Source organism: Zootoca vivipara, chromosome 3 (assembly GCF_963506605.1).
Source record: "Zootoca vivipara chromosome 3, rZooViv1.1, whole genome shotgun sequence".
NCBI classification, from domain to species: domain Eukaryota; kingdom Metazoa; phylum Chordata; class Lepidosauria; order Squamata; family Lacertidae; genus Zootoca; species Zootoca vivipara.
The window spans coordinates 56,136,283-56,150,355 of NC_083278.1; the positions used below are offsets into that span (position 1 = coordinate 56,136,283).

Genomic DNA, 14,073 nt, shown 5'->3' on the forward strand with positions numbered 1-14,073 from the left:
CCTTCTGCTTCAGCGATTCTCCTTATAATTGGCTCAGTTTCAGCAGCAAATATTGCTTTGCTGTGCAAAGTATAGACCAAGAAAAATTATTGCTGCTATAGATGGGCTTGTTGTGTAATTCCAATGGAAGAGAAATTATTGAGCCTTCAAAGATGCCTGTCTGCCTCTTGACTCCGAGTATATTTCAGTCATCTTCCCACTTCTCATTCTTCAGCTGCTTCACAAAAACAGTCAGGGCTCACCTAGGGCCTTCACATATTCACTGTAAGCCCCTTGCATTCATAAGTGCACAGGCTAAGCTTCTCCATCCTTGAGTAGAATGTGCTGCCTTACGTTGCAGTTGCCTCTATTATTCTCATTACTGTATGTTTGATTACTTCCTTACAGACTGCATGCCTGTTCCTAACATAATGAGTGAGAACTAGCTTAACTTTGTCTAAAAAGCAAGGAAGTTGTCAGTCACAAATAAACTGAATGGATTTCATGCTACAACTACATCACAGTGTTTAACTTCACCACAGGTGACTTCGGAATATGACTCTTCGGAATATTTATCACCTGTAGAACAGAGCAGTTTCTTTAAAAAATAATGGTGATTTTCAGAACTTCATCCTCCAGTCTGCATGGAACTCCCTGAGGAAATTTATTTTGCCTTTTTTCCTTGTTAATATTTAGAAAACAATTAAAATGCATTTTGAGATATTAAATGGGAAATTTTAAAACAGATGGAGTTTGGATATTGGAATTTGGGAGATCCACAGAGATTAAAACTTATTAAAAGTCATAAAAATAGCCTGGCTCAGTGGTTGCAAAACTAGAAGTAGTTTTCAGAGCAGGGTGATTCTGAACTGTAAGAATAATTGGTATAGAATCATAGAATCATAGAGTTGGAAGAGACCACAAGGGCCATCCAGTCCAACCCCCTGCCAAGCAGGAAACACCATCAAAGCATTCTTGACATATGCCTGTCAAGCCTCTGCTTAAAGACCTCCAAAGAAGGAGACTCCACCACACTTCTTGGCAGCAAATTCCACTGTCGAACAGCTCTTACTGTCAGGAAGTTCTTCCTAATGTTTAGGTGGAAGCTTCTTTCTTGTAGTTTGAATCCATTGCTCCGTGTCCGCTTCTCTGGAGCAGCAGAAAACAACCTTTCACCCTCCTCTATATGGCATCCTTTTATATATTTGAACATGGCTATCATATCACCCCTTAACCTTCTCTTCTCTAGGCTAAACATACCCAGCTCCCTAAGCCGTTCCTCATAAGGCATTGTTTCCAGGCCTTTGACCATTTTGGTTGCCCTCCTCTGGACACGTTCCAGCTTGTCAGTATCCTTCTTGAACTGTGGTGCCCAGAACTGGACACAGTACTCCAGGTGAGGTCTGACCAGAGCAGAATACAGTGGTACTATTACTTCCCTTGATCTAGACGCTATACTCCTATTGATGCAGCCCAGAATTGCATTGGCTTTTTTAGCTGCTGCATCACACTGTTGACTCATGTCAAGTTTGTGGTCTACCAGGACTCCTAGATCCTTTTCACATGTACTGCTCTCAAGCCAGGTGTCTCCCATCATGTATTTGTGCCTTTCATTATTATTTTTTGCCCAAGTGTAGTACTTTACATTTCTCCTTGTTAAAATTCATCTTGTTTGCTTTGGCCCAGTTGTCTAATCTATTAAGGTCATTTTGAAGTGTGATTCTGTCCTCTGGGGTATTAGCCACCCCTCCTAATTTGGTGTCATCTGCAAACTTGCTCAGGATGCCCTCAAGCCCATCATCCAAGTCATTGATAAAGATGTTGAACAAGACTGGGCCCAAGACAGAACCCTGTGGCACCCCAGTAGTCACTACTCTCCAGGATGAGGAGGAGCCATTGATGAGCACCCTTTGGGTTCGGTCAGTAAGCCAGTTACAAATCCACTGAATGGTAGCATTGTCTAGCCCACATTTTACCAGCTTCTTTAAAAGAATATCATGGGGCACCTTGTCAAAGGCCTTGCTGAAATCAAGATAGGCTATATCCACAGCATTCCCTTCATCTACCAGGCTTGTAATTCTGTCAAAAAAATGAGATCAGATTAGTCTGACATGACTTATTTTTCAGAAACCCATGCTGACTTTTAGTGATTACAGCGTTCCTTTCTAGGTGCTCACAGACTGTTTGCTTAATGATCTGCTCTAGAATCTTTCCTGGTATTGATGTCAGGCTGACTGGGCGGTAATTGTTTGGGTCCTCTCTTTTCCCCTTTTTGAAAATAGGGACAACATTTGCCCTCCTCCAGTCTGCTGGGACTTCGCCTGTTCTCCAGGAATTCTCAAAGATCATTGCTAGTTGTTCTGAAATCACCTTTGCCAGTTCTTTTAATACTCTTGGATGTAGTTCATCTGGCCCTGGAGACTTGAATACATCTAAATTAGCCAAGTATTCTTGTATTACCTCCTTACTTATTCTGGGCTGTGTTTCCCCTGCTGAATCATCTGCTCCATATTCTTCAGGTCAGGCATTATTTTCTTTTTTGGAGAAGACTGGTATAATTTGGACAAGGCACCCAGGAGAGAAGCAGTCAGTATAACAGACATTGACTGAAGAACTGCTAAAACTACTACCTGAAATGTATCTGTTATGAAGAGATTATTTTTGAAAGCATTACATAGGTGTTATATATTTTCTTTTGAAATGTCCAACAGATCTTGGAGCAATATTAGAGAATTTTTATTATGAAGTGATTGATAAATAGAAATAATACATGTTAAAACAAATCAGATTAAAAAGTCATTGGAAGAGTCATTGTTTAGGCAATAAATGACCCTTAGTCTCTTGATTGTCTCTGGTTTCTTATGAAGGGTGGCATATAAATTTTAATAATAATAATAATAATAGCAGCTTTTTTCAGTCAGAACTCTCAGGTGGGGTGTTCATTGTGAGTTCTGGCACCTCTTTTTCTAGAAAAATAGCACTAATAATAATAATAGGCATTCATCATTTATTATTACTATTACTACTAATACTAATACTATTATTATTACTATTACTATTATTTATACCCTGCCCCTCTGGCTGGGTTTCCCCAGCCACTCTGAGTGGCTTACAGTACATATAAAAACATAGTAAAACGTCAAACATTAAAAACTTTCCAATACTTCAGATCAGGGGTTCCCAACAAAATTTTCTCGAGGACCCCTCATCGAGCCGCTATTGTGACAAGGACCCCCATTAATTCCTAATCCTAAAATTAAAAAGTGAGAGCCAAATTAAGAGTCTTTTTATATTTTATATTTATACGGTTTTTTACAGTTACAACAGAGTACTCCATCAGTATACAGTTAGTTTTAATTTTCAGTTCTTAATGAGATAAGTTAAATCTGTCCTTTGAGTCCATTATTTCTGAAATATTAGGTTCCAAACTTGAAACTTTCACTCTGAAATCCGACCGCATGTTGAGCCGATTCCTATATTTGTTTTTCATGAAACACATGGAAGAAAATGCTTGCTTTGTTTACAAACACTACTGTTTTGCAAAGAGGCAGCGCGCGCCAGGGAGGAGGGGGGGAATGGAGAAGACAGGGTACCTGCGCAGTAGCGCACAAATGAAGCCGACGCACGCAAAGCATCTTGGGGAGGTGAGTGTTAGTAGAATGTGCACACTGCCTCTTTGCAAAACAGTAGTGTTTGTAAAGCGCCACCTAACGGCATACAGCAGAACTACTGCCTCTATCTAATTCTAGTTTTGCGCTAGACTCTGCTCATGCAGGAAGCGGCCAAAACAAAAAAATATGTTATCATACGAAATATATTTAATATATTTTTTATTCTAATAGCATCTTGCGGACCCCTCTGGCATAGCTCGCGGACCCCTGGGGGTCCCAATACCACCTGTTGGGAACCACTGCTTCAGATATTTGGGTCTTGAGCAATTTAGGGCTTTAAAGCACCAGCACCTTAAATTGGGCTTGCAAATGAAAGGAATATGGACAACTATGGCTGTACCTGATAAAAGTCTATCAGGTTATGCGCCCACTGAAGCTTCCAAATTGTCTTTCAGGACATGCTATATGTAACATGCTTCGATAATCATGGCAAAAGACATTTTATTTTACTTTCAGAAAATGTGCAGAGCAACACTGAAGAGTCATGTTTCCTCATTGATTCCACACACACCCATGCAGTAGATATTTCAGAAGTGAGCTACTAATTCGTCAATTGGCAAATCTATTGTGTCTCTAAGAGAGACCATTTATTGTCTTTCTAGGAGAGACCATTTTACAGGCCAATTAAGAACGCTTTGTGGCATCACAAAATGCAATATATCTCTTATTTAGATGTACCTAGTTACCTTGTTTATACAAATGTTTGAATTCTCTGTAGTTTGCCACCTATGGCAAGCAATCTATACATGATTTATAACTCATTTCCCAGTTTTTGCCATCAGTGCAACCCCTTTTTTCCATGGGAAAAATGCCATGTTGCTATACATTTCTTCCCTCCAATGCTACAGCACCATAACGTCCATTTTGATGGGAATAAATAATGAAAAATGTCTCTAAAATGATGCTTCAGCACTAATCAGCATTTTCCTTGCCAAACTACACTCCTGAGTTTGTGACATATGTATTTGCAAATATCCACCAATCTGAGTTGGAACATAGTTTTGACAGCTTTAAAAATCATTTTTATGGAAGATGCCCTAGAAAACACCACTGTCATGCAAAACAGCTTGCATAGACTATTGAATCATACACAAAGGATGATATTAATTTCATCAGTAGTATATTGAATATTCAATAATTGTCCTTATGGTTTGTAGCAGTTTTTCCATTTAAATGGATATTAGTACATTATTTTATCTACAAATTAGTTTTGACTTAAAATGTATCTCTCTCTCTCTCTCTTGTGTGTGTGTGTGAGAGAGAGAGAGAGAGAGAGAGAGGGAGGGAGAATGAGTGCTGCCTCCAGTATTGATCATATTATAGTTAACATGATATCATGGCCTTTCAATGGGTATTACATCTGCAGCAGCTGCATCAAATCAATGTAATAGGAATTTGGTAAGTAAAACACTATCTTTGTGACTCTGACCTCATTGATTGTATTTACACACACACACACACACACACAAACCACTGAAGAAATTAAAGATATTCTGAGGTCACCACAGCAGTTTCATCTATTGATGAGGGCAGAAGATGTTAGGGAAAGTCTCCTGTGTCTTCTATTCAATTTAACAATTATTGAACAGTTGTTCAGCAAGTTTCCTCTTTTTTAAATGCAGTCCTAGGAATGGTGTGCAATTTGAAATACAACCAAACGCACATGGTTCTCTATATTCTCTAATAATGATGAAAATTCTCTAAATACTACCGTAAGTATTGTATAGAACAGGTCTCCCCAAACTGCGGCCCTCCAGATGTTTTGGCCTACAACTCCCATGATCCCTAGCTAAGAGGACCAGTGGTCAGGGATGATGGGAATTGTAGTCCAAAACATCTGGAGGGCCGAAGTTTGGGGGTGCCTGCATTAGATACAGTGGAAATCCTTGATTTACATTTCAAAAGTTATGGGTTCTATTTCTTTTCTGCAAGAGTTTCACAGAAAACCTTTCTATGCTGCCAAGGTTAGGCAGACAATTTAAGAAAAGATCTGTGATTTTCATTTTTGTGTGGTAGCCATCAGATAGATATAAATATAGGTATCAGTATTTTTTTAAGTATATAAGTATTTTTCTTATAAGTTATACTTTCAAATCCCTGCTCAGCCATAGATTTTATTTATTTATGACATTTATATCCCACCTTTCCTCCAAGGAGCTCGGAGTGGTGTGCATTGTTCTCCTTCCCACTTTATCCTGACAACAACCCTGTGAGATAGGTTAGACCCAATATTTTGTTGGAAGCTGCCCAGAGTGGCTGGGGAAACCCAGCCAGATGGGCGGGGTATAAATTATTATTATTATTATTGTTATTGTTATTGACCTTTCAGCTTCCTGTTTTCCTGACAACATGGTATATGAAATAAACAGAGGCTTCAGAAAACTAACTGAAATCTTTGTTTTGTGCCCCCTTTGCAGAAAATGGGGATAATCTAAAAGGAATGCAGAATAGGTTGCAAGATGCAGAGGAAAAGAACTCGGATCTCCTGAAAGCTTTGAACGACACCTTGGGGAAACTGTCTGTGATTCCTAATGGTAAGTAGTAGGGCTGGCCACCATTTGGGGAGCACCCGAAATCCATTTCCCACATTGCTTGAATCCAGCCAATCAATTATCATGAAGTGAGTGGGATTATGTTGTGTGTCTCTGTGTTACCAAACAGCTTGAAATGAACTACAGTACAGTGGTGCCTCGCTAGACGAACTTAATTCGTTCCACGGATCTTTTCTTATAACGAAAAATTTGTCTAGCGAATCCCATAGGAATGCATTGAATTTTTTTGAATTTTTTTTGCCCATAGGAACGCATTAATTGAATTTCAATGCATTCCTATGGGAAACCACGATTCGCTAGACGAATTTTTCGTAAAACGAATTCGTCTAGCGAGGCAACCTCCGCTCGAAAAATCCTTTCGTTAAGCAGAAATTTCGTTAAGCAGGGCATTCGTTAAGCGAGGCACAACTGTATTGCAAATGTAGCAAAATTGCCATCAGTAGAGCTAGGCCAGGGGAAATACATCTCCGTGTTGGGAAACTGGGTACCGGTAATTCTTTTGTCTGCCTTGGGCTTTCCTTTCTGCATGCAATCAACACTTCATTAAGGAGGACAAAGGCCCAAGTACATTCACCCACCACTACCGTTGCCCTCTATTAGTTGGAAGGCAACAGCATGCAGCAGGGAGCCTGATCTACTCCTGCCACGCCAGTTAGATTGCCACTTGCTGGGAATCAGAAGTGGGGAGAATGCAGATGCACTCGTGTCCTGCTTGGCAGGCTTCTCGTAGTTATCTTGTTTCCCTCTGTGAGAACAAGATTCAGGATTTAGATGGGCCTTTGGCGTGATTCAGCAAGGCTTTCTCATGTCAGTGTGTGTTAGAACCCTGGAAAATCAGGAGTCTAAAATACATTGGAAGCCTACATGAACACAGTAGACTCCACACAACAGGCTGTAGCTTTATAACCGGGGGGGGGGGAGGGGGGCCCTGGCACTTATGCACACTCCGTCCCTTTCTCCTCTTGGGGATGGGGTGATTTTTTGGTTTGTTATTATGTTTGCTTTTCTGCTTTTATACTGTAAAGTGCCCTGTGATCTTCGGATGACAAGCGGTATATAACTGTATTAAATAAAATAAATACATGTTGCTAATTATTTGGATAAAGGAGCACACAAAGAGGGTTTTTGTTTTGTTTTGTCTTCCCATGCTATGCTGTGGTGGCTTCATTGCCCAACTTCACAGCACAGCATCAGATGACAAGGATCATCGTCTAGACAATACAGGTGTGAACACTCTTCCCACCATCTCTACACAAGGGTGCTCCATTGCTCATCTCTCCCAGTTCACAGACAGGACTAGGCCCTAGTAAGTAGTGATGAAGTATTGACAGACTTGGCTGAAATATTTTTCTGATCTCTGTTTTTTGACTAGGGATGTGTGTATATTATACTTTTCGCTCTGTGCCCTCCTGCCTGTGGGTATCTTTGAGGATGCTGGTGTTCTGTCTGCCACAGAAGAATGAATACTTGGCATTCTTCTTTTTTTTTTCCTTTGGCCTTGCAGGAGCTGTCACTTTCTTCTCATTCTTAGAAGGCCAGTTCTGGAAGTTAATTTTCTTCTTCTTCCAAGAAATGAAAGACAACATAGGCTGGATCTAGACAAATCAAAGAAGCGTTTCAGTTTAAAGTGTTGTGCTTTCGAACTGCTAGGTTGGCAGGAGCTGGGACCGAGCAACGGGAGCTCACATCATCACATGGATTCGAACCGCTGACCTTCTGATCAGCAAGTCCTAGGCTCAGTGGTTTAACCCACACACATAAATCACTTTTTCTTTACCAATCTAGCTGAGTCCATACTGCTAGCCAATCCACCGTTTTCCTTTAGCTCATTTTCCCCAAGTACCACTCCTTCCTATTACCGTAGCAATACCGAGCACAATTCAAAGTGTTGGTGCTGACCTTTAAAGCCCTAAACGGCCTTGGTCCAGTATACCTGAAGGAGCGTCTCCTCCCCCATTGTTCTGCCCGGACACTGAGGTCCAGCGCCGAGGGCCTTCTGCCGGTTCCCTCGCTACGAGAAGCTAAGTTACAGGGAACCAGGCAGAGGGCCTTCTCGGTAGTGGCACCCACCCTGTGGAATGCCCTCCCACCAGAGGTCAAAGAGAACAACAATTACCAGACCTTTAGAAGGCATCTTAAGGCAGTCCTGTTTAGGGAAGCTTTTAATGTTTGATGGATTTCTGTATTTTGGTGTTTTGTTGGAAGCCGCCCAGAGTGGCTGGGGGAACCCGGCCAGATGGGCGGGGTATAAATAATAAATTATTATTATTATTATTATTATTATTATTATTATTATTATTGTACAGAGACTAGCAAACTGTCAAAGAGTAAACGCTCTCTCTAGTTAGGCAAAACTCAAAATTTCCAGAGAAATATCGCAAATCCACAAGTGAAGAGAACTGAAATTGACTGAGACTTTTTGCATTCAAAAGATATAAACAGAAGCAAACATCTGCTGCCAGTATTTATCCATATGGGGCAAACTGGCATGGCTTCATAGGTATATTGCCATACTTCCTACTGGAAAGAACAATTCTCTGTGGTACAGTATAACACTCGGCATGGTATCTTCAGTGTGCCAAAAAATACTGGATCACAGACTTTTCTGATTTAACAAAGTTGTGATCTAATTAAACTAGCTCACAAGCATCTGTGCTCTTTCCTTTGCCAGTGCAGGTGACAGGGTTTGGACGGGACTATGAAATCATGCTTATAATATGTAAGATTCGATTTCAGACATAATTCATATAGATACCATGGTAGTTCAATTAATAGGCATTTGCAGTCCTCTCATTTAACAAAACTGGTAACACGGGGCTCCATTCCACTGACAGTTTTTTCCTTCACAAGATATTTAGCTAGGACATTCCTAGCGATATCTGACGGCAACATTTACTGACAGGATATCACTGCACTTTGGTGAGAAATCTCCTTTACATTAGGTGAGAAAAGAACTATATTTTTAATGGTTTCCATATCTAACCCGTGATTTTGCCCTTCTTAACTACATCAAGGGGAATGGCCTTGCGTCAGTGATAGAGCACATCTTTTCATACAATGTGGACAAGTCTCTCATGCCCACCTACCTCCCATTTAACAGACACAGCAGCCAAGGTACAAGCCGTCAAAGACAAAGCCAAGCAAGCAAATGATACTGCGAATGACGTCCTGGCTAGAATCAGAGATCTCAATGAAAATCTCCTTGGCTTAAAAGACAACTACAGAAAACTGGCTGAGGATGCAGCCAAGACAAATGCTGTGGTGAAAGATCCCACCAAAAACAGTAAGAGCTTATTTTTCATACCCACTGTTGTTTGTTCATGTACTTCTGTAGCTATGAAAGGCTTCCTCCCCCTTAACTCTTAAAGCATATAAGTTCAAGTGCTATAAAAAAATTTCCTTCAGTAGTACCTTAAAGACCAACTAAGTTTTTATTTTGGTATGAGCTTTCGTGTGAAGAAGTGTGCATGCACACGAAAGCTCATACCAAAATAAAAACTTAGTTGGTCTTTAAGGTGCTACTGAAGGATTTTTTTTATTTTGCTTCGACTCAGACCAACACGGCTACCTACCTGTAACAAGTTCAAGTGCTGTTATTACAGACGGCAACCACTTTCCGTGGGGGTTACGTTCTTGGCCTGCGCACATGTCGGTGGAGCGTGCATAAGCCTGCCCCTGTTCTGCCTTCTTCCAGGTCCAAAAGTACACACATCAATTGGACACACTCAGAATGGTGTCTGCCTTTACATGCTTACTAAATTATCAATGGAAAAACACAGATTAATTGATGGTGCTGTTTGTTTATTTTATTTTTATGAGACCTTCCCAACAATAGTCCATTTGTTTCTCCGTATCTAGTTGCTGTTTTTATTTTTCAAATAGCACAACCTTTCCCAATTTGGTGCCCTCCAGATGTTTTGGACATCAACTCTCATCAGCCTCAGCAAGAACAGTAATTCTGGCAGGGAGTAATGGAAGTTATAGGCCAAAACCTCTGGAAAGCAGTAGGTTAGGGAAGGTTTACATAGCACATAATTGGCAGTAGGCTTTCTGTAATCCATTCTCTTGGTTCTTAAAGCATCTCCATTAAGATCTGTGGTGCTCTGGGCACCACAGTTCAAGAAGGATACTGATAAGCTGGAACGTGTCCAGAAGAGGGCAACCAAAATGGTCAAAGGCCTGGAAACGATGCCTTATGAGGAACGGCTTAGGGAGCTGGGTATGTTTAGCCTGGAGAAGAGAAGGTTAAGGGGTGATATGATAACCATGTTCAAATATATAAAAGGATGTCATATAGAGGAGGGAGAAAGGTTGTTTTCTGCTGCTCCAGAGAAGCGGACACGGAGCAATGGATTCAAACTACAAGAAAGAAAATTCCACCTAAACATTAGGAAGAACTTCCTGACAGTAAGAGCTGTTCGGCAGTGGAATTTGCTGCCAAGGAGTGTGGTGGAGTCTCCTTCTTTGGAGGTCTTTAAGCAGAGGCTTGACAGCCATCTGTCAGGAATGCTTTGATGGTGTTTCCTGCTTGGCAGGGGGTTGGACTGGATGGCCCTTGTGGTCTCTTCCAACTCTATGATTCTATGATTCTATGATTCTAAGATTAAGAACTCTAGCGCCGCATTTAAAAAACAAAGAAGTCCTTGAAAGATCATTTCTAGTGCAGTAGAAATAATGACAAGCTTTCGTAGTATGAACATGTCAGCTTGGTCTATGAGCTAACCTTTAAAGGGGGGGAGCATGAGAGAAGAATTTAATAAAGCTGTCTTTTGGTTGTAGGAGATGTAATATAGCCTCTTGGGTAATATAGCTGTGTTAAGAGTATATTTTATGCTGATCCCTTAGTTATTATATTCACGGAGTAAGCCCTGTGTTGCATGGTAGGAGAATTGAGCAAGAACATCTCCAGCACAGTTGAGTGACCTCTAGCATTGCAATGACACAGAAAATGAATAGTCATTTCCATTGAAGTTCCTTAAATATTCACAGTGGAAGAACTTAGGTGTGTTTAAATCACATACCTTCTGAAGTATTATGTACATGAACTCTGTCCTATATTCCTTCCGTAAAGTCTCAGTTCTGCATTTGAAAATGCAAAAAAATAATAATCCAGTCTTCATTTTTGAGTTGAATCTAGGAATAGACAGTTCAGTCTATCTCTAGTCCATGCCAATTTTGCATATGTGCATTCCGTTCCACGTTTCCATTAATATGCAATTTAGGGGGGAAATCCATATGAAAATTCACATTTAAGTTTGTATTTAAATATGTATCTAACTGTAGATAACTATGTATTTTACTTTATCTCAATGTATGCCTTTCTAAGTGTAGTTATATTAGAACAGGAATGCTCCTCAGATTCTCATAGCTGTCCTTCCTCCTCCTCACTTTTCCTACTCAGATTCATTCCTCTTTCCATTGCCACCTACAGTGAACATTAAATCTGTGCCACCTACACCACAGTAGACAAGAATTTGAAACCCCACAAACTTAAATCAAAACTATCATTACACACTCAGCTCGGTACAGACCTCCAGCTGCCATCTTAATTCCATTTGCTTGGGACTGAGCCCCACTGAATTCAGTAAGACTTGTTTCTGATTAGACATGGTTAGGATTGCCTTGTAAAGTAATGAAAAGGAAAAGGTGAGATTTGAACAGGAAAGGCAAGACAAGCAGGAAGAGGACAAAAGATGCACGTAATCAAAGGAAATGGGAGAAGAAGGGGGCGGGGCTTGTGAGACTGGAAATGCTTCATCTGCATTGAGCTATTATAACATGAAGTACACTTACATTTACTCTGTTGATTGTGCTCCAGTGGCAATATATCTACAGGACCTAATGTGGGCACCTGAAACTGGGGAAAAATCTCCACTTCCACCAAATCTGCAGTACACTGTGTGCTAAGCAATGAACTCCTCCAGTTTTCTGTTCAGTGATCCATTTTATTGTGTTGTTGTTTGTTGTTTCGAACTTACTGTCTTACAAGTTTTCTTTCTTTTTCTTTTTTAAAAAATCTTCAAAACTTGTCTGCAGAAATCAGTACGTATAAGGTTCTAATTTTATTATTCTTTCTAGCCTTTCCCCTTCAGCTCTGCTCATATGCTTCATTCATTTTCTCAAATACACTTGCATGGTACCTATGCAAGTTGCTGCGCTATAACGCCTTACTATTCACCCTAGTCAATGTTCCAACATTGACACTAACACTGCTATTCATACCAGGAAAGGGATGCACCTCACGACCAGTTCTGATGCTACGAGCCCACATTTAGCGTCTTAAAGCAATAAGAGAGAAATTGAGTAAAGAATGGCAGGAGGCAAAAGTTGTCATTTTATTGAAAGGTCATACGAAGTCAAGACTCCTGGAAGGTGCAGTTCTCCTTCAGATGCTCTGCATGTTCCAAAAAGTCAGATTCTGAAAACTTGTTACTTCTGTCATTTTTCACTTGCCTTTTTTCATCTATTGTATCTTGAAGATGAGAGTGCAAAAACATACTACAACCAGCTCTACAAAGAAGCTGACAGTGGACTTAGTGTTTGTTTCTTTCTTTATGGACCTGAAATGGAGGTCTGATAGTATAGAAATCGATGTCACAGGACTAGATATAGGGTAGAAACTAAATTCAGTTTACATTTAAAGCTGAATTTCTCAAATTCACACTTGCCAGTGTACAATATGAGAACCAAAACACAGGCATCCTTCAAAGTTCACATGAAAATTTTGTGGAGCACTTCTCCAATCATTGTTTACAAAATGTATGTACTGTGGGAAATGTGTATTAAAATGAATATTTAGTGAAAATAGCATATAAAGTACATGCTAGAGAAAAATTATTTTCAAAGCTGTACATTACTCAAAACTGCAGACAAAAATGTGTTCATTAGCAGAAATTCAGACTAAAATGGAATTTTCATGAAGAATTGAAGGGAAATAGCTTCAGAACCCTGGAGAACTGAACTTAAGATTGTAAGAATGAGAAACTGAGGGAACCAGAATTGACCGGTCCCACCACCCTAGCAAGGAATCAGAAATACGTTGACTGTAGGCTCTTGGGTCGCAATGAAAGCCACTGACTGTTCCATTTTGAAAGGATTAGACAAATTTATGTGGAATATGTCTGTCAGTGGCCATGACAAATGAATGAAACTTCATTCTGTACCTCTGAAAACCAGATACCTGAAGAGAAGCCACAGCAGATTGCTATTGTCATTATATCCTGTCTGCAGACTTCCAGAGACATCTTGGTCTCATCGAGCAAACCAGTGCTCATAAATTTCTTTCACATTGATGTGAAAGATGATATAGCCTCTCCACAGACAAATTAAGAAAATGCTTGTAATGGCACAACAAATGCAATTTAATTTTTTTCTGGCAATTGTATTATGTACCTAGCACCCGGTAATTGTTGTTATAAGTTTTATTATATGCAAGACACACACACACAATACAAAACAAAACAAACAAACAAAAAATCTCTTAACACATTAAACACACGAAGAGGGTTCAGCACATAGAAAAGACTATTGGTCTCACTCCCCATGCAGTATGGGCATCTAAGCAGGAAAGCCTATGCTTGCATATCTCTACGCTCCCATGTTAGCTGGAATCCTGTGTGACATGGGGTGGTCATGTGGTTTACACTTTATAATCTTCAGAGCTAGTGAAAAAAATAAGTGTGGGCTACCAACCTTTACCAGATTTAACAAATATGGAAAGTCCTGAGACATGGGTCTTCCTATTTGGAGTTAGACAATTATTTTCTTCTTCTAATTTATGACTATGTAACTAATGAGTGCTAATTTGTTTCCTAACTAATGAAAACTAATGAGCTACCATTTTAGTACAAAATGCTTCCATTAAAGCAAGA

General features: G+C 40.0%; 1 protein-coding gene across 8 annotated transcripts in view; it reads left to right on the forward strand.

The window, feature by feature from the left end:
• The window catches only part of LAMA2 (laminin subunit alpha 2), a 377,555-nt gene that overhangs the window by 311,267 nt on the left and 52,215 nt on the right, over positions 1-14,073 (forward strand). For all 8 annotated transcript variants that reach the window (XM_060272671.1, XM_035109029.2, XM_060272672.1 and 5 more), the window contains 2 exons: positions 6,068-6,184; positions 9,303-9,485. In XM_060272671.1, the coding sequence (XP_060128654.1) occupies positions 6,068-6,184; positions 9,303-9,485 (300 nt within the window). The remainder of the gene's footprint in view (positions 1-6,067; positions 6,185-9,302; positions 9,486-14,073) is intronic.